Genomic DNA, 25,851 nt, shown 5'->3' with positions numbered 1-25,851 from the left:
GTGGGTTCCAAGGTCAAGCTGTCCACTAGTTGCTCCCAGCAGATGACCAAATGCAGCATGGAAACAAAGGCAAGCTCATTGCAGGCTCATTCCTCACTGGTAACTTTGGTTTAAGGATTCCCCATTGGCCTTGCTGAACTGCTTAGAACTGCTCTGCATTCTAAGATCCTTCCCACCCACCTTTCTTTCCTTCCCTCTCCTTCACAGGGGTCAGAAGGGTGAGGTTGTCTCTTCTCTATTCCCTCTCTGTCCATCTTCACTCAAAGGCATTTTCTCCAAGAAATTTCATACACTTCTAATCCTGTCTTGACATCTGCTTTTGGGAGAACCTCAACTAACCCAGCTTGTAATCATCTTTTCATTTCTGTGTGCACATTTCTCCCTAAATGACTCAGGCCATGCAGAACTATCAGACTTGTTAAAACACACACACACACACACACACGCACACGCACATGTGCACACACACACACACACACACACACTCATTCAAAATTTCTTGGCCATCAGTTGGCCTTAGGGACTTGGCAGTATTAGTTAGGGGACACAAGGCTGCGGTTAAAATCACCAGGAACCACAAGCACTGGCAGATTATCAAGAAGCTGAATCATGGACAACTGTTCCTCCTCTTCTCCTCTCCCTCCCCCCAGCCTTTTTTGTCATCATTTATTTATTTAAATTAGTTAAGAAATAGGAATGATCCCAGTATTTTCTAGTTTAATTTTCTGAAACACCTATGTATATTCCTGGCACCTCAAATTGGAGTTTCTGGCACATCAACCTTATTCCCATCCCCCACTACTCAATCCCAGTTATTGAGGCACCACAAGGGAACCACGTGGGTCAAATGTGTTGCCACCACTTAATCTCCTTTGTATCAATAGCTCCTCTTGAAAAACAAGCAAGCAAAAAGAATTCTTAGACCTTTTAGAGTTGTTTTATGATATCTACATTGACCAGCTTCTGCTTAAGAGAAAGGATCTACCTCAGCCACAAACCAGACTGTTGCCTGTCTTGCCCTGCAAACCTGTGCCAGAACCCAACACCTTCATGATCCATCCCCACCAGTGGGTTACCAAGCATTTTTTAAGACATAACCTTGTCATAAGAGATATCTAGTGACTCCTGATCCACCACAATGAGAGAAAGTATGCACGTCCCAACATACAAGGTCTATGCCATGCCAGAAATCTCAGTAAACCAGAACCAGTAAGCCAAAAAGTCTCCTTCTTAAAGTGGAACAGGCATGCGGGGACTATACTTACTCGTTTTATGATAATGACTTTGTTCCAAAGTCGTGATGATATCATAGCAATTCGGATACTGTTTCAATACTGGTTAATTTTCCTAGGTACTGGGAATCTCTTTCTCATAGCCATAAACACTACTAAGCTAGAAACTGATAATAATTATTGCTTCTGGAGGAACTCTAGCTAACTGGCAAGTCATAAGGAAAAAAAATACTTTTATATCCTTTTATAGCTACTAAAATTGAAGCTATACAATTGCATTGCCCACTCAACAAACATGATGTAAAATAAAAATAGACCGTTTTGAATTTTAGATGGCCTTATCAGAATCAAATAAAAGTTCATAATTCACCTAATTAGGGAAAATGCTTATCTTAGTCTGTTCGAGCTGCTATAATAAAAATGCTACAGGGGCACCTGGGCGGCTTAGTTAAGTGTCTGACTCTTGGTTTTGGCTCCTGTCATGATCTCACGGTCCATGAGACCAAGTCCCGCATTAGGCTCTTGCACTGACAGTGCGGAGCCTGCTTGGGATTCTGTCTCTCTCCTCTCTCTCTACCCCTACATCTCTCTCTCTCTCAAAATAAAAATACTGTAGACTGGGTGGCTTAAACAACAAACATTTCTCACAATTCTGGAGACTGGAAAGTCTAAGATGAAGGCACTGGCAAATTCAGTGTCTGGTGAAGACCTGCTTCCTAGTTCATGGATAGCCTTTTCCCTACTGTATACTCACATGGTGGAAAGGGCTAAGGAACTGTAGGATCTCTTTTATAAAGGCACTAATTCCATTCGTGATGGCTCAACCTTCATGACCTAATTATTTCCCAAAGGCCCCACCTCTAAATACCATTACATTGGGAGTTAGGGTTTCAACATATGAATGGGAGGGGGGTGGTGGTCACAAATATTAAATCCCTAGAAATACTATTCTATATAACACTTTTACAGTGATATCTTAACTATACCACCTGCTACAGGAACACTTGGACTTCCCTCCTTCACATCCCTGATTCCTTCTAAAAATGTCATCCATTCCATCATCAAGAATATAGCATTTCAAAATAACTATGCAGTCTATGATTCAGCTTTCATAATACTTTCTTCCACAAGGCTGTCTAAGATTCGTAATTCCCTAACTGGCCCCAACCACCTTGTATTCACTTTCCAGCAAGATGGGACAAGGTAAAAATTTTCCATAGATCAGCATAGATCCCAAAAGATAGAAACTCTTTGACACTTCAGATGTAACTTTTAAATCCCAATAAATTGAAGACAAAATCATGTACATACAGGCACTTACTGTTTTTTCTACTGAGATGATCCATAATTTTAATCAAATTCTCCAAGTGGTTAACAACCAAAAAACCTTAAGAACCATGTAGGACAAGTTTTGGTACCAGGCCTATATTTACTCAGCATATATCGTTCCCATATTTCCTATGGGTAAGAACCAATGACTGATTGACTGCCTGAGGGCCTTCTCTAACTGCAGGAATGTGCTGGACTCCTGAGGGACAGACTGGAAATGCTGGGGAGTTCATATCCCAGGAAAAGCCTTCAGCCATCAACATATGGGAGTTGGTAAATAAACACCCCAGCTCCCCACCCTTCAGATGGAACAACTCCAAGACTTTCTCTACACAGTCTTTCAGGATCTCCTATTGGGATTGATGCATTACCCAGAGTCAATCTACATATCAACATACCTTCTGTTGGCTTTTTTCCATGGTTATCTCACTTCCCCATTTCCCTACTTGTGTTTCCTGGAATCATATTCTAAATAAAATCTTGCAGTTACATCTGTACCTCAGGGTCAGCCCAAGTCAAAGCACTACTCTACTGGTGCCCATATAGGTTATTCATCCTGGTTATGCTTAGTTCATCTATACTCTAACCAACCAATGCTAAAATCAGATGCCTGCTAAATGGGCCGAGTTCTGGGGTGCCTGGGTGGCTCAGTCGGTTAAGCATCTGACTCTTGGTTTCAGCTCAGGTCATGATCTCACAACTTTGTGGGCTCAAGCCCCACATCAGGCTCTGATGGTGCAGAGCCTGCTTGGGATTCTCTTTCTCTCTCTGCCCCTCCCCCACTTATGCTGTCTCTGTCTCTCTCAAAATAAATAAATTTTAAAAAATTTTTAGAAAATGGGTTGAGTTCTATATTGATCTTTAGAAACCTATCTGTGTTTCACTGACCCTTTCTATAATGATTACATTAGACCCTTGTCAACAACAAAAAAAAAACATCCTGGAAAGCAAGGATTTTTTTGTCAGAGGCAAGGAAAAGCTTTATTGTCATGCAGTTTGCAAACCAGGGAGATAATAACCTTTGGCTGCAAACCGAAAGTACACTTCAAAGGGGAAGGATTAAGCTCAGGGTTAAATGGGCAAAAACCATAAGTTCTGTGCCCTTTATGTGGGGACTGGTCAGACTTAAGTCCCAAACTTCAAGTTTCAGGAGTACAGTGGCAAGGAGGATAGAGTTCACTATTTCTGGTAGCACTTTCAGGATGTGGCAGCCGTTCAAGAGCATGACAGGATGTGTTACAGGGGTCTTTTTGCAAATTGTGCTGAATTTTGTGCAAGCTTGCCACCTTAGGTGGTGCTGACTGGTTTTGTTCCTCATGGTCATTCAACCTGATTAAAATTTTAGTTTTTTCTCCTTTTACATGGGGAACCCATACTCTCTATTACTTGTTACTGTCTAATTATTGGGTCTTTTGTTATAACCCTAGTTTGTATTTAACCTCACTATATTCCATATACACTAGAGGTAGTTTATGGAGAAAATACATTTTTCTTCCTAATATCTTAGGCTTTTGTATCTAGCATCATACCACATATGATTATCTCAACAGATGCAGAAAAAGCACTTGACAAAATCCAACATCTTTTACTGATAAAAACTCTCCACAAAACCAAGGATAGAAGGAAGCATCCTCATTTGATAAGACATCTATGAGAAACTCACAGCTAACATTATATTTAATGGTGAGAGACTGACTGAATGCTTTCCCTCTGAGGATCAGAAACAAGAGAATAATGTCCACTTATAACTTCTACTGTACTAGAGGGTCTAGCCATGGCAATTAGATAAGAAAAAGGAATAAAAAGCACCCAGATTGGAAAGGAAGAAATAACTATCTCTATTTCCAGATGGCATGATCTTGTTTTATATAAAATCCTAAGGAATCCACATTTAAAAAAAAAAAAGTCCTAATGAAATTAACAAGTGAGTTCAGTAAGGTTTCAGGATATAAAATCAACATACAAAAATCAGTTGTATTTTTATATACTAGCAACTTTGACCTTTGGGCAACTTAACATTTTTGAGCTACTCCTTCCTCAAACAATCAGAAAATGAAATTAAGAAATCAATTCTAGGGGCGCCTGAGTGGCTCAGTCGGTTAAGCGGCCGACTTCGGCTCAGGTCATGATCTCACGGTCCGTGAGTTCGAGGCCCGCGTTGGACTCTGTGCTGACAGCTCAGAGCCTGGAGCCTGTTTCAGATTCTGTGTCTCCCTCTCTCTGACCCTCCCCCATTCATGCTCTGTCTCTCTCTGTCTCAAAAATAAATAAATGTTAAAAAAAATTAAAAATAAAAAAAAGAAATCAATTCTATTTATAACAACATCAAATATAATAAATTTAACAAAGAAATTTTAAGACTTTTACCCTGAGAACTATAAACGTTGTAGAATGAAATTTTAAAAGACCTAAATAAATAGGAGGACACCCTATGTTTATGGGCCAAAAGACTTAATATTGTTAAGATGACAACATTGCCCAAATTGATTTATAGCTGATAAGCTGAATCTTTAAAATGCATATGGAAATGCAAAAAGCCTAGAACACCCAACACAATTTTTTTTTTAATGTTTATTTATTTTTGAGAGAGAAAGAAATAGGGTGAGAATGGTGGTAGGGCAGAGAGAAAAGGAGACACAGAATCCAAAGGAGGCTCCAGGCCCTGCAGGGCTGGAACTCACCAACTGCGAGATCATGACCTGAGCCAAAGTCGGATGCTCAACCGACTGAGCCACTCAGGTGCCCCTACCCAACCCAATCTTGAATAAAATAACAAAGTTAGAAGACTTAGACTTCCTGATTTCAAAACTTATTACAGAGCTACAGTATATAAGACATACTGGCATAAAAATAGAATCTATATTTTAAAATAAAAAAGATAGACTTATAGATCAATGGATTAGAAAAGAGAGTTCAGAAATAAACATTTATATTCTATGGTCAATTGATATTCTTTTTTTTCTTCAATGTTTATTTTACTTTTGTGAGAGAGAGAGAATAGGAGCAGGGGAGGGGCAGAGAGAGAGGAGAACAGAGGATTCAAAGCCAGCTCTGTGCTGATGGCAGAGAGCCTGATGCCAGGCTGGAACTCAAGAACAATGAATCATGACCTAAGCCGAAGTCAAATGCTTAACCGACTGAGCCACCCAGGTGCCCTTGGTCAAATGATTTTCAATAAGGGTGCCAAAAAATTATGAGGGATAAATATACTTTTCAATAAATGGTGCTGACACACTGGGTATCCACATGCTGAAGAATAAGATTGACTCATAAACCTAAATTTAAGAGCTAAAACTTTTTTGGTTAAATGTTTATTTATTTATTTTGAGAGAGAGAGAGAGAGAGCAAGTTGGGGAGGGGCAGAAAGGGAGAGAGAGAAGTGCAGAGCCCAATGAGGGGCTTGATCTGTGACCCAAAGATATGACTTTAGCCTAAATCAAGGGTTGGACACTCAACCCACTGAGCCACTATGCCTAAAAATTAAGTTTTTAGTTAAACTAAAACTTTAAACTCTTAGAAGAAAATGTAGGAGTAAATTTTAATGAGCTTGGATTAGGTATAGGCTTCTAAGTCACAGCACCATAAACACAGGGAGAAAAGAAAATTCTCAGCAGCCCTTTGGGACCTGAGGGGAAAAATAAAAGGGTATGAAAAGGAGCTGACCCAGGATATCAGGAGGCTCAATGTTTATTTCTTCTTCTTGAAGATTATAACCCACTTTGGTTTATTTGTTTTTTGACTTGAATTGAGACCTTTCCCTCTTGCTGCCTTTATTGGGCTCTCAACCTTGAGAGATTAACTGGAATCTTAGTATTGGTCTAAGAAGTTGACCCCTATAATCTGCAGGCATGTCTTTTGGCAGATGGCTTTTTGCAGTTCTGCAGACCAAACCTATTTATCCACTCTGAGTTGTCATCTGAGTTTCTATCTGAGTTGCCAATGTTTGTCCATTTGATTCTTCTTCTGTCCATTAAGCAATTTTAGTGCATGAAAGAGCATCTAAAAGAATGTCAGGAAACCAGCAGCCATTTATTGAGAGCCATATGGGATATCCTGGCACTATTCACCAGAAGTCCATTTCTTTCCTTAATCAAGCAAGAAGGAAATGTATAATATTGTAATAATAATAATAATAAAAAAAACAACTCAAAAAAGACATGGCCTAACACATCTGCAGAATAGTCTACAAAATTCCTGTCATGTTAACAGAGTTTAACATATGCACTGAATGCAATTCCACTTGGTCAAGCCAGAATGTACTTAATCTCTATCAGAGATTACAAAAAAACCTAAAATGCCACAAATTGCCCTGTATTCCTTTCTTGCTTAGCAACAGAAGGGAAATTAAATAAACAAGCAAGTCAGCCAAAGTTTATTTTTATATGCAATAAAGTTTTCATAAAAGTGAAATTATAAAGCTCAGTGGAGTCAAGAATGCTTTTTTTTTTTTTTTTTAGTTTATTTATTTATTGAGAGAGAGACAGACAGATAGACAGCATGAGTGAGGGAGGGACAGAGAGAAAGAGACAGAGAATCCCAAGCAGGCTCCATGCTGCCAGTGGAGATCCCACCATGGGGCTGGATCCCACACACCGTGAGATCATGACCTGTGCTGAAATCAAGAGTGGGACACTTAACCTACTGAGCCATCCAGATGCCCTGAGAATGCTTTTAAATGATAAGGGGGCTTCCTCAATCTTTCAAGTACTTTTGAATCAGGAATGCATAACTGACTTTTAAACATGTAAAATTAGGGACAGGTAAGATCACCTTGATAACAAGCCCATCTATAGAATAATACAATTATTCCTTTATCAGAAATTTACAAGTTTCCTAGCTCTTGAGAACTTGAGTTGTGAACTGGGATATGTTCTCCCTACTAGCAATCTGAAATTAGAAACATACAAGGTAACTGCAAAAGGCTGTCCCAGCTTGGGAGTCACCTGGTGGTCCAAAGAATAGCCTTACCCTGCCTACTCCCACTATCCCTGGGCATCTCCTCTATTTCATCTTCTCTTCTTCACTACTGATTAGCAGAATGCATAGCTGATAAAGGTTCTGCTCCCCAATTTTTTAAAAAGATGATTTCTTTACTTTTTTTACTTTTTAATTTTTTTTTATGGAACCTCTACCCCCATGTGGGGCTTGAACTCACAACCCTGAGATCAAGAGTAGCATGTTCCACCAACTGAGCTAGTCAGGCACTCCTTCTGCTCCCCAGTTTAAATGTTTGTATGTGTGTGGGGGGGGGGGGGGGGGCTGTGTTCAACACCACCAACCGATTCTCTAACACCAGCCAGGTGTCCTAAAATTCATCTCAGTTCTGACACTATCTACCCAGAGACTGCATCAGATTCCATAGGTTGAGGGCTCAGTTTACAAGTGGCCCCTCCCCCACCTTATCACTTGTGCTTCTGACCAACCAGTTATAGATTAGGGGTTCCAATAACCCTCTCCGTGGGTTTAATTTGCTAGAGTGGACCTCAGATGCCAGGTGCCACAGCCAGGTTGTCATCTGTGCTTCTCACTGAATGCCTATAAATCAGAGGTTCCCACACCTCCCTCCTTGGGTTTGATTAATTCGCTAGAGCAGCTCACAGAACTCAGGAAACCCATTTATCTACTTGACTACCAGTTTACTACAAAGAATATTAAAGGATACAAATCAACAGCCAGATGAAGAGATATACAGGGCAAAGGCTCAAACAAAGGGGCTTTTGTAATAGTTGAGTTTGGGGCCCTACATGGTAGCATGCTTGGAAGAGTTCTGGTTCACCTACAGAGAAGTTCCCTGAACCCTGGCCTTTTGGATTTTTATGAAGGCTTCATTACACAGGCATGATTGATTGAATCACTGGCCACTGCTAATTGATTCAACATCCAGCTCCTCTCCCCTTCTCAGAATTCAGAGCGTGGAAATGAAAGTTCCACCTCTCTATTCAAGACTGGTTCTCCTGTGGGCGCCTGGTGGCTTAGTCTGTTAAGCATCCAACTTCCTTTCAGGTCATGATCTCACAGTTCATGGGTTCAGGCCCCGTGACAGGCTCTGTGCTGACAGCTCAGAGCCTGGAGCCTTCTTGGGATTCTGTGTCTCCCTTTCTGTGTCTCCCCTGCTCACACGTGCTGTCTCTCTCTCTCTCTCAAAAATAAATAAACATTAAAAAAAAAAAAAAAAAAGACTGGTTCTATAGGCAATCAGCCTCCAAAGGTAGGGAATTTCCAAAAATCACCTCTTTAGCAAACCTAGTGGTGGTGAAAAGGGGCTGGTTATGAATAACAAAACATCCATTTCACCTTTATGGCTCTGAAGCATTTTCAGGAACTGAAGACAAGAGACCAAACATTATAACAAAAGGTGTTCTCATTGCTCTTATTGCTCTAGAAATTTCAAGAGTTTTGGCATCTATGAGCCAGGAAGTGTAGATGAAGATCAAATATATATGAGAAATATTTCTCATATATATTTGGTCATTCAGATGAACAAAATATTTTTTTCTGAATGACCTTATGTATGTGTGTATGTATGTATGTGTGTGTATATATATATATATATACACACATACATATATACATATTTTTTTTTCTTTTAAGTAGGCTCCATACCCTGTGTGGAGCCCAATGTGGAGCCCAACGCAGAACTTGAGCTCATGACCCTGAGATCAAAAGTTGGATGCTTAACCAACTGAACCACCCAGGCACCCCAATCTATCTATCGATCGATCGACCGATCTTCCTTCCTTCCTTTCTTCCTTCCTTATAAATCACAGCTTATACCTTCCCAAACTAATTCATAAGGTTCCAAAGTTGCCTGGAGTCTATGGTCCCAAGCTTTCTATTCTTGCTGATTCTCCTGCTATTCACTCAATGCCGACCAGGTCCTTCACCCCAATTTTCCCCTATATCCCCACCAGCGTCTATCCATGCTAGATCACTTATCCCTACCTGAACAATCTGCCAATTCTCCCCTTCACATGTTTAAATGTAAATGTAGTCTCTTCTCTCTAAACTATAATATTAATCCCACATGCTAAATATATGCAACTTGCCCTCAAACATTCGATGCTCCATTGTTCTTGGAAAAAGAATAAGGTTTGACAAAGAAGTCTTGGCTCCCAATTCTATGTCTGAGGGAGACAAGTTGCTTTACTGGAGTGTGGAGTTGGCCTTGTGAATGCAAGTTCCAAAGAAACATTCTTCTGAAGGATGTATCATCATGTTCTGTCAGGAAGACTATAGGCTAAAAAGGTATTTATCAGCTTCCTTGTGAAATTCATATTTACAGCATGGCTGCTATGAGCTTTACAACCAATATAAAAAAACTAATTCCTCAAAGGAGTATAATCTAAGTTCCAAAATCTGGATCTCCAGCCAGGTTGTCTCTCTTTCTGGCATCTCCACTTGGATGTCCCCCAGGCGCCAAAAACCTAACATTTATACTCTACTAAACCTGCTTGTCCTCTATTCCCTATTTACTTAATAGCACCCTTATCCACTGATTGCCCAAACCTAGAAACCTGACCTGGCTTTGTTTCCTGTTCCTCAGAGCCCACATTCAACTGGGCTCAAATCCTGCTGGTCCTTTCTCTGAAATGTCTCCTGTTCTCTCACCAAAACTGGAGTTCACACCCTACCAGCTTTTACTGTAACTATGACAATAATTTCTTCAAAGATCTCCTCCTTTGTTTCTTCCTACTTCCTTCAGATCTATCCTTGTACTACCTCTAGAGTTTCTTTCCAAAACAAAGGTAGCATTAGGAAAGGCCCTTTCTATTTATTTTTAAATGTTTATTTATTTTGAGAGAGAGAGAGAGAAAGAGCGAGCATGGATGGGCAGTGAGAAAGGGGGAAAGAATCCCAAGCAGGCTCCAAGCTGTCAGCACAGAGCCTGACAGTGGGGCTTGATCTCACAAACCATGAGATTGTAACCTGAGATGAAATCAAGAGTGGGACGCTTAACCGATTGAGCCACCTAGGCGCTCCCACCTTGATCATATTTTTAATGAGCTCATGCCCTTTCACCATTTTCCTAACTTGTCTTTTGTCATCTTACTAGAGGCTTAATGGTTTTAGTTTGCATTAAGTTGTTGAGGCATTCTATATATTTTCCTATTCAAATGATAGAATAATAGTTTAGAATGTCAACTATTGTCTTACTGATTATATTTCTGAATTGAAATGTTCAGATTTGGGCTTGAATTGTGAAAGAACACTTTTCCTAAAATCTAAATTAATTCAGTCAACAAATAGGTTTTGAGGTCAAATTTAGCACCAACCACAAAACTAGATGTTGGGACTACACTAGAAAGAGGAAACAGACATGTTTTCTGCCATTGGGGGAGTGGGATAGGCATTAATCAAACGATCAAATAATTTACACATTCAAGTATAGAACTGTAATTATGCCAAGTCCTCTGAAGAGGAGGTGCCTAGTACTTTGGGAAACCCTGATTCTGAAAGTTGATTTAATTAGGGGCTCATTTTAGAAGGAAACACTCTGAAATGGGAACCATGACTAGGAACTACCCACCTGGTAGGTCAAATGTTCCAGGCATAAGTGACAGCATCTGCAGAGTGGGTGCAGCAAAGGGAGGGTAGGAAAATGAGATGAGCTTGGAGAAGTAAGAGCTCAACTCTTCACAGCTGAGAAGTATTATCATTTTTATAAACACAACCGAAGCCCTTGTAGATCTTACCATCATGGGGATGGAATGTTAAGGTCTAATCAGAGAAAGGGGAGACTTAGCTGAATTCTGTCTCTGACTCCCAAAATACCTCGTTAACACTTTAATGCCTCCATGACACTAGTTTCTTTACCTCAATAACCAGTTTACCTCAATGCATGTCATCTCAAGTTTTGTAGAGATATTTTAAGGAACAATGAGTCATAATTGCAGAGTTCTTTGAACTCCTTGGATGAAAGATGTTATATGGTCTATAAATGTAAAGCATTGCTATTATTTATCAGACAGAAAGCTGTCTCCAGCCAAAAAGAAACCAGCAAAATATAAAGTATATGAGGCTCCATCCACTTCTGTCATATTTAAATATATAATCTAAGTATAAATTAAATGGTTTAATGCTGGGTAAGCTCAGCATCTTTGATCTAAAATGCCCAGAGCACTGTGCAAACATTAAGTCATCTGTTCTCAAAATGCCCTATGTATACGTCATAAACACCAGCCATTGTAATTCTTCCTGAGGATTATTATAGTATTCAAAGAATATAATTTTCTTTCCAGAGGTTACCAGCAGAGTTAGTGTAAAATCCCAGAAAGAGGATAGAGGCTCCTGGTTTATTCTGCCAGTCCTATTTACTTTCACCCAAACAAGCAAACGTAAACACCTCAAAGCCAAAATACAAACTACATAACATGGAGATGAAGAGCTTAAATAGAACAAGCAGCAAACTTTTATCCTTAGGTAAATATCATATCCCTTATCTTTAGTACAGGGGAAATTCAGTACTTTGTGGGTTGTTTTGACATAGAAAACGTAGAGAAAAGGGACTGAAGATCAAGACACCATACGGATGGGACCTTTAGCAAAAGAGGTGAAACAGAGATGAGAGGAATATTTATAAGTTCACTCTTTTCCTTCCCTTTCATATTAAACCTTTAATGTTTTAGGTACAGAAAAACTTATAATTGAGAGGAGGGGAATTGAGAGGCAGGAAGAGGCAAGTAATGCCCAGAGACAGTATATCCAGGGCCTTTGAAAATGTTTTCATTTCTGGGGCACCTGGGTGCTTCAATTGTTAAGCGGTTCAGGTCATGATCTCACACTTCAGTTTGTGAGTCTGAGCCCCGCGTTGGGCTCTACACTGACAGTATGGAGAGGCTGCTTCAAATTCTCTATCTCCCTGGCTCTCTGCCTCTCTCTCTCTCAGAAATAAACAAACATTGAAAAAAAAAGAATATGTTTTCATTTCTTTTAAACTCAGAAGAAATAGGGGCACCTGGGTAGCTCAGTCGGTTAAGTGTCCGGCTTAGGCTGAGGTCATGATCTCGCAGTTTGAGTTTGAGTCCCGAATCAGGCTCTCTGGTGTCCACACAGAGCCCACGTAAAATCCTCTGTCCCCCTCTTTATCTGATCTTCCCCTGCTCTCATGTGCACACATGTGCTCTCTCTAAAAAATAAACATTAAAACAAATAATAATCAGAAGAAATAATGATATAATGTAGCCTGGATTAAACTTGTCTTTTTACCAACACAGTTGTGAAAGACAATTTTAAATATCTTTTGTGGTGGGAGGGGACCACAGAGATAAAAGTACCTAGGGTCCCCAATAGTCAGAATGTGGCCCTGGAAATGCCCTAATTTAGATAGTTTGAGGAAAACCTGCTGAAGAAATCCTTAACAAGGATTTATTTATTCCACCCAGACACTAGAGAATCTTGCAAAAGCGACTAAATACAATGTTTTTCAAGTGATTCCACAAACTGAATGGAGCAAGCTCAATGAAAAACCCTAGAGGGCTGTCAACAAAGGAAGATGTGGTCTGATTTCTGTGTACAGCCAATCTACAGACTACAGGAGTGTTATTTTATTTTAAAGGGCTAAGGAAGATCTGAGAATGATGAGCCTCATCTGAGAATTTAGAGTATTTATAACTACCAGCCCTTCCTCATGCTGGTTTATGATCCAAATTTATATTAATCGTGTCATTTGGGAGCTTAATGCCAAAAATTATTTTTAAAGTTTTCCTGGATTGGTAGTGCCCTTGGATCCTGGCAGAAGCTAATATAAATTCTCTCTCAAGGAAAACACTTCAAACCCTCAAATACTCCACAAAGATAAAGTTCCACAAATACCCACTTGCAATAAAAAATAACCATAAAACATGAAAAAAGAAGCCTAACACATGCAAGAATCTGTATAAACAACAAAAAACAAAATGAGGTACCCAAAGATTTCAAATCACATAATTATTGCACACGTAAGATATATTAAGTGCATTTAATATGTTTAAAGAAATGTAAGAAATATTTGGGAGAAAATATTTGGACGTATGAGTACAGAATAAGAAACCCAACAAATATAAAAAAAGACTAAATATCTATGGATGAAAAAATTTAATTGAAATTAAAACTCATTCAGAGAATTGAAGAGTAGATTCAACACAACTGAAGAGCAAACTGAAGATAAAACTGAAAAAATTACCTGGGATTCAGCTCAGAATATTAAATATATGAAAATGATAAAGGATGAGATGTGAAGGATAGAATGAGTTGTAACATACATCTAATGGGCATCTCAGAGGGCACATCTTAGAGAATATGAAAAAAGCAATATTCAACAAGAATTTGAATATTGAGATTTTTCAAGAATTGAGAGATGACAGGCATTCTCTCAGGTTCAGGAAATCCCTGGCTGGATAAATAAACAGAAATCCCAAATTAGACACAACGTAATGAAACTGAACAACAAATCAAAGAGAAATTTTTAAAAACAGCCAGATGATCTACAAAGATCATTAGATAGACTTTATTAGAGCTGCAAAGGAAGCCAGAGTACAGTGGAATAGTATTTTTTTTTTTTTTTTTTTTAGTGTCTTTATTTTATTTTTGAGAGAGAGAGAACAAGAGCAAGGGAGGGGCAAAGAGAGAGGGAGACACAGAATCCAAAGCAGCAGCTCCAGGCTCTGAGCTGTCAGCACAGAGCCCGAGGTGGGGATCAACTCACAAACTGTGAGATCATGACCTGAGCTGAAGTCAGGCTCTTAACCAACTGAGCCACCCAGGCGTCCCCAGTGGAATAGTATTTTGAAAGCATTGACAGAAAAGACCAATAAGCCCCAAATTCTATATACCAAGAACTCTACCTTTTAAATTAAAAATAGATATTTTTAGACAAACAGAAACAAAGTTTACCTTAAAGAGATCCTCAGTAAAGAAATTTATAAGGGACATATTTCTGGAAGAAGGCAAATCATCCCAGAAGTGGTCTGATATGCAAGAAGAAATGATGAAAAGATATGTAGACAAATCTAGTTAAACATCGGCTATATTAAGGGGCGCCTGGGTGGCTCAGTCAGTTAAACATCCGACTTCACCTCAGGTCATGATCTCACAGTTAATGGGTTCAAGCCCCACATTGGTCTCTGTGCTGATAGCTCAGAGCTTGGAGCCGGCTTTGGATTCTGTGTCTCCCTCCATCTCTCTGCCCCTCCACTGCTCACACTCTGTCTCTCTCTCCTTCAAAAATAAATAAACATTAAAGAAAATTAAAAAAAAAAAACATTGGCTATATTAAAAAAATGACAAGGTATACTTTACAATGTGTACAGAACAAAAACATTAGATTACAATATAAATTAGGAGAGGTATTTGACAGGAATTAAACCAGTCTGAGATCCTTGTATTACTCAGAAAATTACTGTTAATTTTCTTCAGGTTTTTAACATTTCAATATGCACGGGGACATTCACCTCAACTGAGGGCAGATTTTTGCTTAGTATTTATATACTAAAGTTGATGCCCTCAGTGCTATTCCAGCCATCCTTCCAGAAAGCTGGCTCAGGGGTGTCTGGCTGGCTCAGGCGGTAGAACATGAGACTCTTGGTCTCAGGGTTATGAGTTTGAGCACTATGTTGGGCCTGGAGCCTACCTTAAAAATAATAATAATAATAATAATAATAATAATAATAATAATAAAGTTAGCTAACCATGTGTTTACTCCCAAGAGCTAGATACCAGTTGTATTTTCTAAAAGTAATTTTATTGGTGGTCTCCCCAGATTGACCCAGTCTGAGACCACAATGGAAAAATGTCCCCTATAAGCCGGGAATTTTCAATATGCTTCCTTTTTTCTGCCCTATTTTAACCTTTGAGCAGAAAACAAGAAATTAGCAGAAATTGGAGAAAAGCAACTAGCATGAAGTGACAGAGACCAAAACAAATAAAGCAATTGGAACAAACAGACTATTCTTGGATAAGAAAATTCAAAGGACAGCAATAAAATCTTTAATTTTAGTCTGTATAAACTTATCACTTTCTTTTTTTTTTTTTTTTTTTTATTTATTTTTGGGACAGAGAGAGACAGAGCATGAACGGGGGAGGGGCAGAGAGAGAGGGAGACACAGAATCGGAAACAGGCTCCAGGCTCTGAGCCATCAGCCCAGAGCCTGACGCGGGGCTCGAACTCACGGACCGCGAGATCGTGACCTGGCTGAAGTCGGACGCTTAACCGACTGCGCCACCCAGGCGCCCCATCACTTTCTTTTTTTTAAGATCATATTTTATTTTTCATTTCACTTTATTTTATTTTTATTTAAATCAAAGTTAGTTAACATATACTGTAATAATGATTTCAGGAGTAGATTCCAGTGATTCATCCCCTATGTATAACACCCAGTGCTAATCCCAACAAGTGCCCTCCTTAATGCCCATCACCCATTTACCCATCTCCCCACCCAACACCCTACCAGCAACCCTCATCTGTATTTAAGAGTCTCTTGTGGTTTGACTCGCTGTCTGTTTTATTTTATTTTTGCTTCTCTTCACCTATGTTCATCTGTTTTGTTTCTTAAATTTCACATGAGTGAAATCATGTATCTGTCTTTCTCTGACTGACTTATTTTGCTTAGCATAATACACTCTAGCTCCATCCATATTGTTACAAATGGCAAGATCTCATTCTTTTTGATCGCGGAGTAATATTCCATTGTATATATATGCACCATATCTTTATCCATTCATCAGGTGATGGACATTTGGACTCATTCCATACTTTGGCTACTGTCGATAGTGCCGCTATAAATATTGAGGTGCATGTGCCCTTCAAATCAGCATTTTTGTATCCTTGGGATAAATACCTAGTAGTGCAATTGCTGGGTTGTAGGGTAGTTCTATTTTTAATTTTTTGAGGAACCTCCATACTGTTTCCCAGAGTGGCTACACCAGTTTGCATCTTCTTTCTCCACATGCTCACCAACATCTGTTGTTGCCCGAGTTGTTAATGTTAGACATTCTGACAGGTGTAAGGTGGTATATCATTGTGGATTTGATTTATATTCCCCTGATGATGAGCAACGTTGAGCATCTTTTCATGTGTCTGTTAGCCATTTGGATGTCTTCTTTGGAAAAGTGTCTATTTATATCTTTTGCTCATTTCTTCACTGGATTTTTTGTTTTTTGGGTGTTGAGTTTGATAAATTCTTTATAGATTTTGGATACTAACCCTTTATCTGATATGTCATTTGCAAAAATATTCTCCCATTCTGTTGGTTGCCTTTTAGTTTTGCTGATTGTTTCCTTTGCTGTGCAGAAGATTTCCTGTGCAGAGGTCCCAATAGTTCATTTTTGCTTTTGTTTCCCTTGCCTCTGGAGACATGTCGAGTAAGAAGTTGCTGTGGCCAAGGTCAAAGAGGTTGTTGCCTGTTTTCTCCTCTAGGATTTTGATTGCTTCCTGTCTTACATTTAGGTCTTTCATCCATTTTGAGTTTTTTTTTTGTGTATGGTGTAAGAAAGTGGTCCAGGTTCATTCTTCTGCAAGTCACTGTCCAGTTTTCCCAGCACCACTTGCTGAAGAGACTGTCTTTATTCCATTGGATATTCTTTCCTGCTTTGTCAAAGATTAGTTGGCCATACCTTTGTGAATCAATTTCTGGGTTCTCTATTCTGTTCCATTGATCTATGTGTCTGTTTTTGTGCTAGTTCCACACTGTCTTGATGATTACAACTTTGTAATACAGCTTGAAGTCCGGAATTGTGATGCTTTCAGCTTTGGGTTTTTTTCTCAACATTACTTTGGCTATTTGGGGTCTTTTCTGGTTCCATACAAATTTTATTTTATTCCTTACAATTTTTTTTAACATTTATTTACTTTTGAGAGACAGTGAGACAGAGCATGAACAGGGGAGGGGCAGAGAGAGGGAGACACAGAATCTGAAGCAGGCTCCAGGCTCTCAGCTGTCAGCACAGAGCCCCATGCAGGAATCGAACTCACAGACTGTGCATGAGATCATGACCTGAGCTGAAGTCTGACGCTTAGCAGAGTGAGCCACCCAGGTTCCCCTGGTTCCATACAAATTTTAGAATTGTTTGTTCTAGCTCTGTGAAGAATGCTGGTGCCATTTTGATAGGGATTGCATTGAATGTGTATATTGCTTTGGGTAGTATTGACATTTTAACAATATTTGTTCTTCCAATCCATGAGCATAGAATGTTTTTCCTTGTTTGTTTTTTTTTTTTTTTTTTGGATTTTTTTCATTTTTTTTCATAAGCTTTTTATAGTTTACAGTGTATAGGTATTTTACTCTTTAGTTAGGTTTATTCCTGGGTATTTTATGGTTTTTCGTGCAGTTGTAAATGGGATCAATTCCTTGATTTCTCTTTTTGCTGCTTCATTTTTGGTGTATAGAAATGCAACCGATTTCTGTACATTGATTTTATATCCTGCCACTTTGCTGAATTCATGGATCAGTTGTAGCAGTTTTTTGGCAGAGTCTTTGGGTTTTCCACACAGAATATCATGTCATCTGCGAAGAGTGAAAGTTTGAGTTCCTCCTTGCTGATTTGAATGTCTTTTATTTCCTTTTTTTGCCTGATTGCTGAGGCTGGGACTTTCAACAGTATGTTGAAAAACTGGTGAGAATGGAAATCCCTGACATGTTCCTGATGTTAAGGGGAAAGCTCTCAGTTTTTCCCCACTGAGGATGATATTAGCCTTGGGTCTTTCGCATATGGCCTTTATGATCCTGAGGTATGTTCCTTCTATCCCTACTTTCTTGAGGGTTTTTATCAAGAAAGAGTACTGTTTTTTGTCAAATGCTTTTTCTCCATCTATTGAGAGCATCACATAGTTATCATCTTTTCTTTTATTAATATGATATATCACATTGATTAGCAGATATTAAGCCAGCCCTGCATCCCAGGATTCACTTGATTGTGGTGAATAATTATTTTAATGTATTGTTGGATCTGGTTTGTTAGTATTAAGATTTTATTTTTACATAATCTTTACACCCAACATAGGACTTGAGCCCACAACCCCAAGATCAAGAGTCACACGCTCCACTGACTGAGCCAGTCAGGTGCCCCTAAACTTACCACTCCTGTGTATTCCTTCTGGAATCACATTATTGGGAATAAAAAAAAAAAATTCTAGGTCACTGACTAAGGGTTGATTTCTAAATATTATATACATGGCATTAAACTAAAAATGTATTTATAAATTCATTTGCACAGGGGTAAATAGATGTGTTGGATGGTATTAACCCATGAAACCCATGTTCTTGATATTGCAAGTAGAACACTTGTGAGAAACCTTCATTTCTTTCTTTTTTCTTCTTTTTTTTTTCTAGTAAGTAGGCTCCATACCCAACATGGGGCTTGAACTCATGACTCTGAGATCAAGAGTTGCATGCTCTCTGGACTGAGGCAGGCAGGTGCACCAGAAACCTTCATTTCATTTTCCAGAAAATATAAAAATCAGCCAGTGTCATCTATGAAAGAAAGTTTCTTGCTTCACATGCCTTCATAGTCCAGGTTGGTAACAGGGAAAAATCCTTTAATTCTTATGAATAAGTCAATCTCTGAATGTGTTCATAGGATTTTAATTATCTCTCAGTGTGTTGACAAGTTCACTGCTGCTGAGAAATCTTCGTAAGAACATATGCTATGTTAAACATAGTTGTTTATGTCTCCACAATTATCACCTTCTTGACAGACCAAGAATCACCTTTCTGCTGGTTTAGAGGCTATACAATATGGAATCCTTGGTGCTTTACTAAACTAGGACAATTCATTTAATGGCTGTGCACTATTGTCAGCTTGTTTTGAAAATATCAAATAATCAGGGGCGCCTGGGGGCTCAGTGGGTTAAAAGGTTAAGCATCTGACTCTTGGTTTTGGCTCAGATCATGATCTCAAGGCTCTTCGGATTGAGCCCTGAGTCGTTCTCTGTGGTGACAGCATGGAGCCTGCTTGAGATTCTCTCTCCTCTCTCTCTGCCCCTCCCCTGCTCTCGTGTGTGTGTGTGTGTGTGTGTGTGTGTGTGTGTGAGCACACGTGCAATCTCTCTCTCTAATAAAGAGTTAGAAAAATATATCAAAGGATCAATAATTTGCATGATCCAGAATTAATGACATTATCTCATTACAGTTTTGTATACATAATTTCTAAGCTAACTATAGCCACAAAGCCTTTTTTTGTTAAATGTTTATTCACTTTTGAGAGACAGATATAAAGTGTGAGTGGGGAAGGGGCAAAAAGAGTGGGAGATACAGAATCTGAAGCAGGCTCCAGGCTCTGAACTGTCAGCACAGAGCTGGACATGGGACTTGAACCCACGAACTGTGAGAGCATGACCTGAGCTGAAGTCGGATGCTTAACCAATTTAGTCACCCAGGCACCCTTAGCCACAAAGGCTTCTTAAAGGTATTAATAAGTTTCAGATATTGGCATAATTTTAGCTGCTGTTTTTATGAAATAATATAGTCATAAACCAAAGTGTAAAGATGACTCCATTTAACTTTTTTCCTCCCCCCCATCTTTGATATAATTGTTTAAAGAATAGTTTCCTGAATAAGGTAAATTACTCCTTTCAAAGTTACTTAAATCTTAGAGATGATATACTTGGAAAAATTTGTGTTCAGTAACCTAATGAAGGGTAAAACACTAATTTTGGGGGTGTCTGGCTGGCCCAGTCTGAGAAGCATGAGACACTTGATCTCAGGATTGTGGGTTTAAGCCCCATGTGAGGTGTAGACATTACTTAAATAAAAACTAAAAAAAAACCTCCAACCAATAAAAAAAACATTAATTTTGTAAAATTTACATTTTAAAGGTGCATTCTAAAAAGACATATTCAGATGTGATGATTTGTGAGTTATTGTATACATATTTAAATACTTTTTATTAACATACATCAACATATTAACATATGAATTAAATATACTCAGTTCAACAAATACTAGATTCTACTATGGGCTGGCTTCCTAGAGTGACAAAGATGAATAAATAATGTGCCTTTCTGGCCTTCTAGAAATATACAGAGTAAGAAGTGATTGATAGGTATGAAAATGTCTACCACAGAAGGAGGCAAAAGGGAAAGATTGGAAAAAAAAAAAGTACTAGAAGGAAAATGTTACGATAAAAATCCTTCTGGATAATTTCAAAAGATTTCCTCTAGTATGTGGTTGAGATAACCCATGAAGGGTGAGTTTAATTTCTACCAGAGACACTTAAAATAAATGTTGCTGCTTTGAAGTGATTAATACTAGAGAAATTCTCATATAACAGTCTGAAATAGATATGAACAACTTTAATATTTATTCTTTTCTAATTTCATGAACTATAATGTGTTAAGAAAAAATTTAAGTTCCCAATATTTTATACCTTCAATTATATCAGGTAGAATTTTTGTTTCCTCTGCTAGGAAATCCCTAGCAGTTACTCTGAACTCTCCTCCGTAGATCAGTCACGACTCCACTGGAGGCCCTTTGAATCAGGATCACTGGAGAGGGTTCAGATACTGGTATTTTGAACAAGTTCTCTGGATGATTTTATTTTTTATAGATTTTATTTTATTTTTTTTTTCAACGTTTATTTATTTTTGGGACAGAGAGAGACAGAGCATGAACGGGGAAGGGGCAGAGAGAGAGGGAGACACAGAATCGGAAACAGGCTCCAGGCTCTGAGCCATCAGCCCAGAGCCTGACGCGGGGCTCGAACTCACGGACCGCGAGATCGTGACCTGGCTGAAGTCGGACGCTTAACCGACGACTGCGCCACCCAGGCGCCCCTAGATTTTATTTTAAAGTAATCTCTATATGCAAAGTGAAACTGAACTTACAACCCTGACGTTAAGAGTCCCAAGCTCCACCGACAGGGACAGGGAGGCCCCCTCTAGATCATTTTAATATGCAGTCAGTATAGCCGACCACGAGGCTAAATTGCAGCTGAGCAACTTTGGTCTTACCAACAACTGATTTATTTTCTCTTTGCTGGTTCAACAAATAATAAGAATTTTCCAATATTATTCTTTATTAGCTGCCACTTCAAAAAAAATGTTTATGGGGGGGGCAGAGAGAGAGGGAGAGGGGATCTGAAGCACTGCTATTAGCTGTCATTTGACTGAGTATTTATTATGTGCCAGGCACAGTGCCAAAGCTAGGTGTATTTCCAAAACACTTGCCCAGTTAACTGTCCCTTTCCAGGACCCAAGAACTTACCCACTGCACCACACTGCTTCTCTCCTCTAAGTCACTCCAGATAGGGAACTGTTGGAAACACAAAAGTCTCTTAGCAGTTATATACAAACCCTATCTGGAAAGGGCAACTGAGAACACAAATGACACAAGAACAAGTATGGAGGATTCCAGGAAGTGACACTGTAGGGCAGACCAGGAGATTCAAAATCTCTTTCGCTGGTCCCCCCAACACCGCCTCCAGCCTTTAACCACCCCTACTTAGCCTCACTTTTAAAGCTCACTGGTCCACGATGGCCAATTATAGGGTTAGAATAACCTTTAAATACACAGGGTCAAAAACCACCAGTCCAGATATTTCCCAAATCCGAAGCTGCAGCTGAGGGGTTCGGTCATTACTGGAGATAGGGAAAAGCCTTCTCGAGCCTTCCGCATCAGCCCACCGACTCAACGATATGGAAGCAAATGCCCGGGGTAGGGTGGGTTGCCTGGTTCTGGGTCCTCACAGCCTTAGGAGGGAGACCTCGCAGCAAACCGCCAGAGGTGGGACGCGCGGCTGGAGGCCCCTCATTCCGTACCAGCCAGAGGGGAGGGCGGGGTGAGCGCCTGCGGGGCCAACCGTGTTTGCCGCCCTTCAGGATCCCGGGGCAGGACCGCAGGCGTGGGTCGTTCCGTGCCTCATCCTGAAGCAAGGGCGCGACCGCAACTGGGGAAAGGAGCCTGCTCGACCCTAGTGCACACACCCTGATTTAACTAAAGGCACTGAAGCGGGGACCTGGGCTCATGGGGGGAATGGCTGCCGGCTCACCCCAAGACAGAGCGCAGCTGGCCGGGGAATTCTATTCCAGAGGATCCCTAGGGCAGTCCGCACTGGTTGCCACGGCAACCCCACGCTCTTGGCGGAGCCGGCGCGCGCCGCGGGGCTCAGCCACTACCGGAAGTGACGTATTTCACCTGCCGTGCAAGGGTGGGGTGGGACGGGGGTGCGGAGGTGCAGCCGCCGCCAGCCAGTCGGGAGCGCGCAAGGCGCAGGGTGACTGAGACCCCGGGTGAGAGCCGCCTACCTTCAGTCACCGCCCACGGCCGGGCCGCCACCATGGCGCTTCTGCTGCGATTCGTCGTCTTGTGGGGAGTCGCGGGTGAGTGGGGGGCAATTCAGTTCCTAGGGTTCCTGTTGCCGGCACCGCCCTGGGGCGCTCGCTGCCTGCGGCCACCCGGGAACAATGAGGCGTGGGGGAGGGGACGGGTGCGGTTTGGGGGCGCTGCGGCAGTGGTGGCCGTGCGGGAGGTATCAAATGCGGTGGTTTGCGGAGCCGGGCGTGCGAGCCGGGAAGGTGGAATGGCTCGGAATAGAGCCATGCAGGGGCATGAAGTGTCCGGGGGGGAGTTGGAGATGGTGGGGACCGAGCCCCGAGATGAGGGGCGGCGGTACAGGGGCTCCTCGGGCGCGGCGTGCCGGGCGCGGCGTGCCGGATGCGCCTGGCGTCTCTCCCAGACCATTCTTTGCTGCGGGTGCAAGGTTTGCTTTATTCGCGCTTGCCTTTTCCCTTGTTAGCCGCGGTGTTGTGTCCGTCCAGGGTTACTCGATTTCCAAAGCCTTGGGCTGCGAGTTTGCAGGTGTTGAGCAGTCCAAACGGGGAGGCTGAATTACAAACGCCATGATTAAATAGACACCGAGCTTTTCAGTGCCTCAAATCGTCCAGGCTACCTCTAGGAAAGAGGCGCTGAACGAACCGTAGCCTGAGCCTTCTTGGTCTGGTAGAGAGGAGAGCCCAAGCACGAGCTGTTACCTAGAAGGTAACACGACGAAGTAGACCGTGTTAAATCAAAAGTAGATTCCAGCAAAAAAAAAAAATAAAAAATGCGGTTTTGGTTTCCGGAGTCCCGGCGCAAAGTGCAAAGGAGAAATTCGTAACCTCGGTTTGAATTTATGATGAGTTAATTCATTTTGAAGATAAGAGGGGATGACTTGTACGGGGCACTTCTTAAAGGATTCGCCAAGTACATTTTTCGACTGCGTCTTTCTCGGGAGGGGAAAAAAGGCATTTAAAAAATGCGTGGACTATTAGAAGGCACAATCATTTGACACTTTAAGTGATCTGTTTTCATGTCAGTGTTTTAACTACCTGATCTTGTTTGTCAGGGTAAGCACTTGTATTTTAGAACCAAATTGTTAATTAAAGGAAAAAAAAATCCATGGGTGGGACCCTGGAGACACATTCGTGTAGCTTCTGGAAGGATTTTTTTTTTTTTTTTTTTTTTTTTTTAAATCCGAAAGGATCGGGTGGCCCTTTCTGTTGGGATGGCTCTCCGTTTCCTGTTGAAATGTTAATTCCATTGTTGGATGCCACATCTGTGAGCATTACTCATGGGATCAACATTCTATTACCAAGTCTAATCTTCAGACTATAGCACCACCTCCACCTTTTTGATACATATCATTTAGACTTGGGTGAAATTTCCAAAGTAAAGCTTCTGCAAAAGATGAAGGGTCAGTAACCAGTTTACTTGGTACATTCCTATCTTTGTTTTGTCAAGGACTAAGCTGAAGTTGAAGTGGAGAACACATGTTCTCTATGGGAAGAATATTTTAGGCTACATTTAGAGCAGAAAAGTGGAATACCATAAACAATGTAGAGGATTTAAAAAAAATTTTTTTTAATGTTTATTTTTGAGAGAGACAGAGATAGAGTGCGAGCTGGGGAGGGGCAGAGAGAGGAGGAGACAGAATCTGAAGCAGGCTCCAGGCTGTCAGCGCAGGGCCCGAGGTGGGACTCGAACTCACAAATTTAGGAGATCATGACTGAGCCCACATTGGCCGCTTAACCGACTGAGCCACCCAGGCGCCCTGAAGAGGATTCTGTTTTTCACCCCCTGGGGATGTCCAACTAATTGTCTGGATTTCATTTTTTCTGGGTGCCTCACTTTGTTAGGCACAATGAGCTTCTCATTAAAGGACTATTGTCCTTAGCTTAACAAGACAACTATTTTTAGTTCCAATTTCCCAGCTTAGGGAACAACTCAAAAACTATGTAACTGATGTATGGCTCCAAGTATTTCTTGAGATACTCTTTGCCATTTTAGAAGTCCGTTGCTATGAATTCAGTTTGGGTGGTAACATGATTGGCTTCTACATTTGGCAAAACAGAGTGGAGGAGGCTTACAGATTAAAAATTGCAGTGCTATTTTTCTTCTAGATTTGTCTCCATATGGGTTGTAAAGCGTTTTGTGGTATATTTTGGTTGCTAGTGGAAGTCCTTTTGATGCATTTTATTACCCACCCAGCAGCAAGTCATACTACCTAAGTCACAGTAATAATAGTGGCAGTGGTAGTGCCACTAATAATAGTGGCAGTGGTAGTATAGCTGTAGCAATCGTAGTAAAATTAAAGCCTTGATTGAGCAGTTATTAAATGCCAGACACTGTTAAGGGCTTTACATATACTCCATCTACCTAGTAACCCTAGAGGGTGTGTATTACAATGATCCCTATTGTACCTGTGAGGAAACTGAGGCATAGAATAGTTATATAACTTAATTTGCCAAGGTCACAAACTTCCTCTTTAATCCTTGCTCTTACCACCATGTTATTTTGCCTCTTTCCTCTTTGATTACCTCTGATTGACATCCTAAATTTTTGTCACTGGTTATCTGTCATGTAATAAGAACCTGCTGTGTGCCAAATACTGAAGTCTTCTGTTATTAGCCCTTTACTTTTTTGATTTTAGTTGAATGCTTCCTGGCACCATTATGAAGACACGGGGAGTCAGGGCTTAGTGTTGTAAAACTGACATGGCCCATGTACCAGCAGCATCAGCATCACCTGGGGATCTTGTTAAAGTTTGGGGGGCTGCTGTTTCTCACACTGTCAGCATGAGTGAAACTAAAAATTACTTGTCTACCTACCGCTTGTTAGTCATTTGATGGCTGCAGGCCCCTGTCCTTTCTGTGTGCCTCAGTTGCTTTATGTGTCAATAGTAGGGATCCTACCACCGCAGAGTTGTTGAGGAGCAAAGTGAAATGTTTATCATTTTGCTTTCCGGAAGTCTTCTTTTGCATAAAATATATGAAGATTAAGTGGGAACTTTATCTCCTCTATATATGTCTCTTACTGTTCACATTTTGGCCATTATACCAACC

General features: G+C 40.5%; 1 protein-coding gene and 1 long non-coding RNA gene across 3 annotated transcripts in view; one reads left to right on the top strand and one right to left on the bottom strand.

Annotated features, from left to right (window-relative positions):
• LOC121036067 (uncharacterized) overlaps positions 1 to 22,636 on the bottom strand; it is a 93,053-nt gene extending 70,417 nt beyond the window's left edge. Inside the window, exons 1-2 of the long non-coding RNA XR_005793217.1 lie at positions 22,521 to 22,636; positions 21,737 to 21,784 (exon numbers count right to left, since the gene is read on the bottom strand). This is a non-coding gene — a long non-coding RNA (uncharacterized LOC121036067). The remainder of the gene's footprint in view (positions 1 to 21,736; positions 21,785 to 22,520) is intronic.
• A 47-nt stretch (positions 22,637 to 22,683) lies between these two features.
• CXADR (CXADR cell adhesion molecule) overlaps positions 22,684 to 25,851 on the top strand; it is a 56,842-nt gene continuing 53,674 nt past the window's right edge. Inside the window, exon 1 of one of the 2 annotated variants that reach the window (XM_040484147.1) lies at positions 22,684 to 22,851. In XM_040484147.1, the coding sequence (XP_040340081.1) occupies positions 22,809 to 22,851 (43 nt within the window). In that variant the 5' untranslated portion in view covers positions 22,684 to 22,808. The remainder of the gene's footprint in view (positions 22,852 to 25,851) is intronic. The other variant, XM_040484148.1, reaches the window with a different exon arrangement.

The sequence above is a fragment of the Herpailurus yagouaroundi genome, unplaced genomic scaffold (assembly GCF_014898765.1).
Source record: "Herpailurus yagouaroundi ecotype Mexico unplaced genomic scaffold, PumYag 162, whole genome shotgun sequence".
Lineage (NCBI taxonomy): Eukaryota > Metazoa > Chordata > Mammalia > Carnivora > Felidae > Herpailurus > Herpailurus yagouaroundi.
This window is presented reverse-complemented; position numbering and strand designations above follow the sequence as displayed.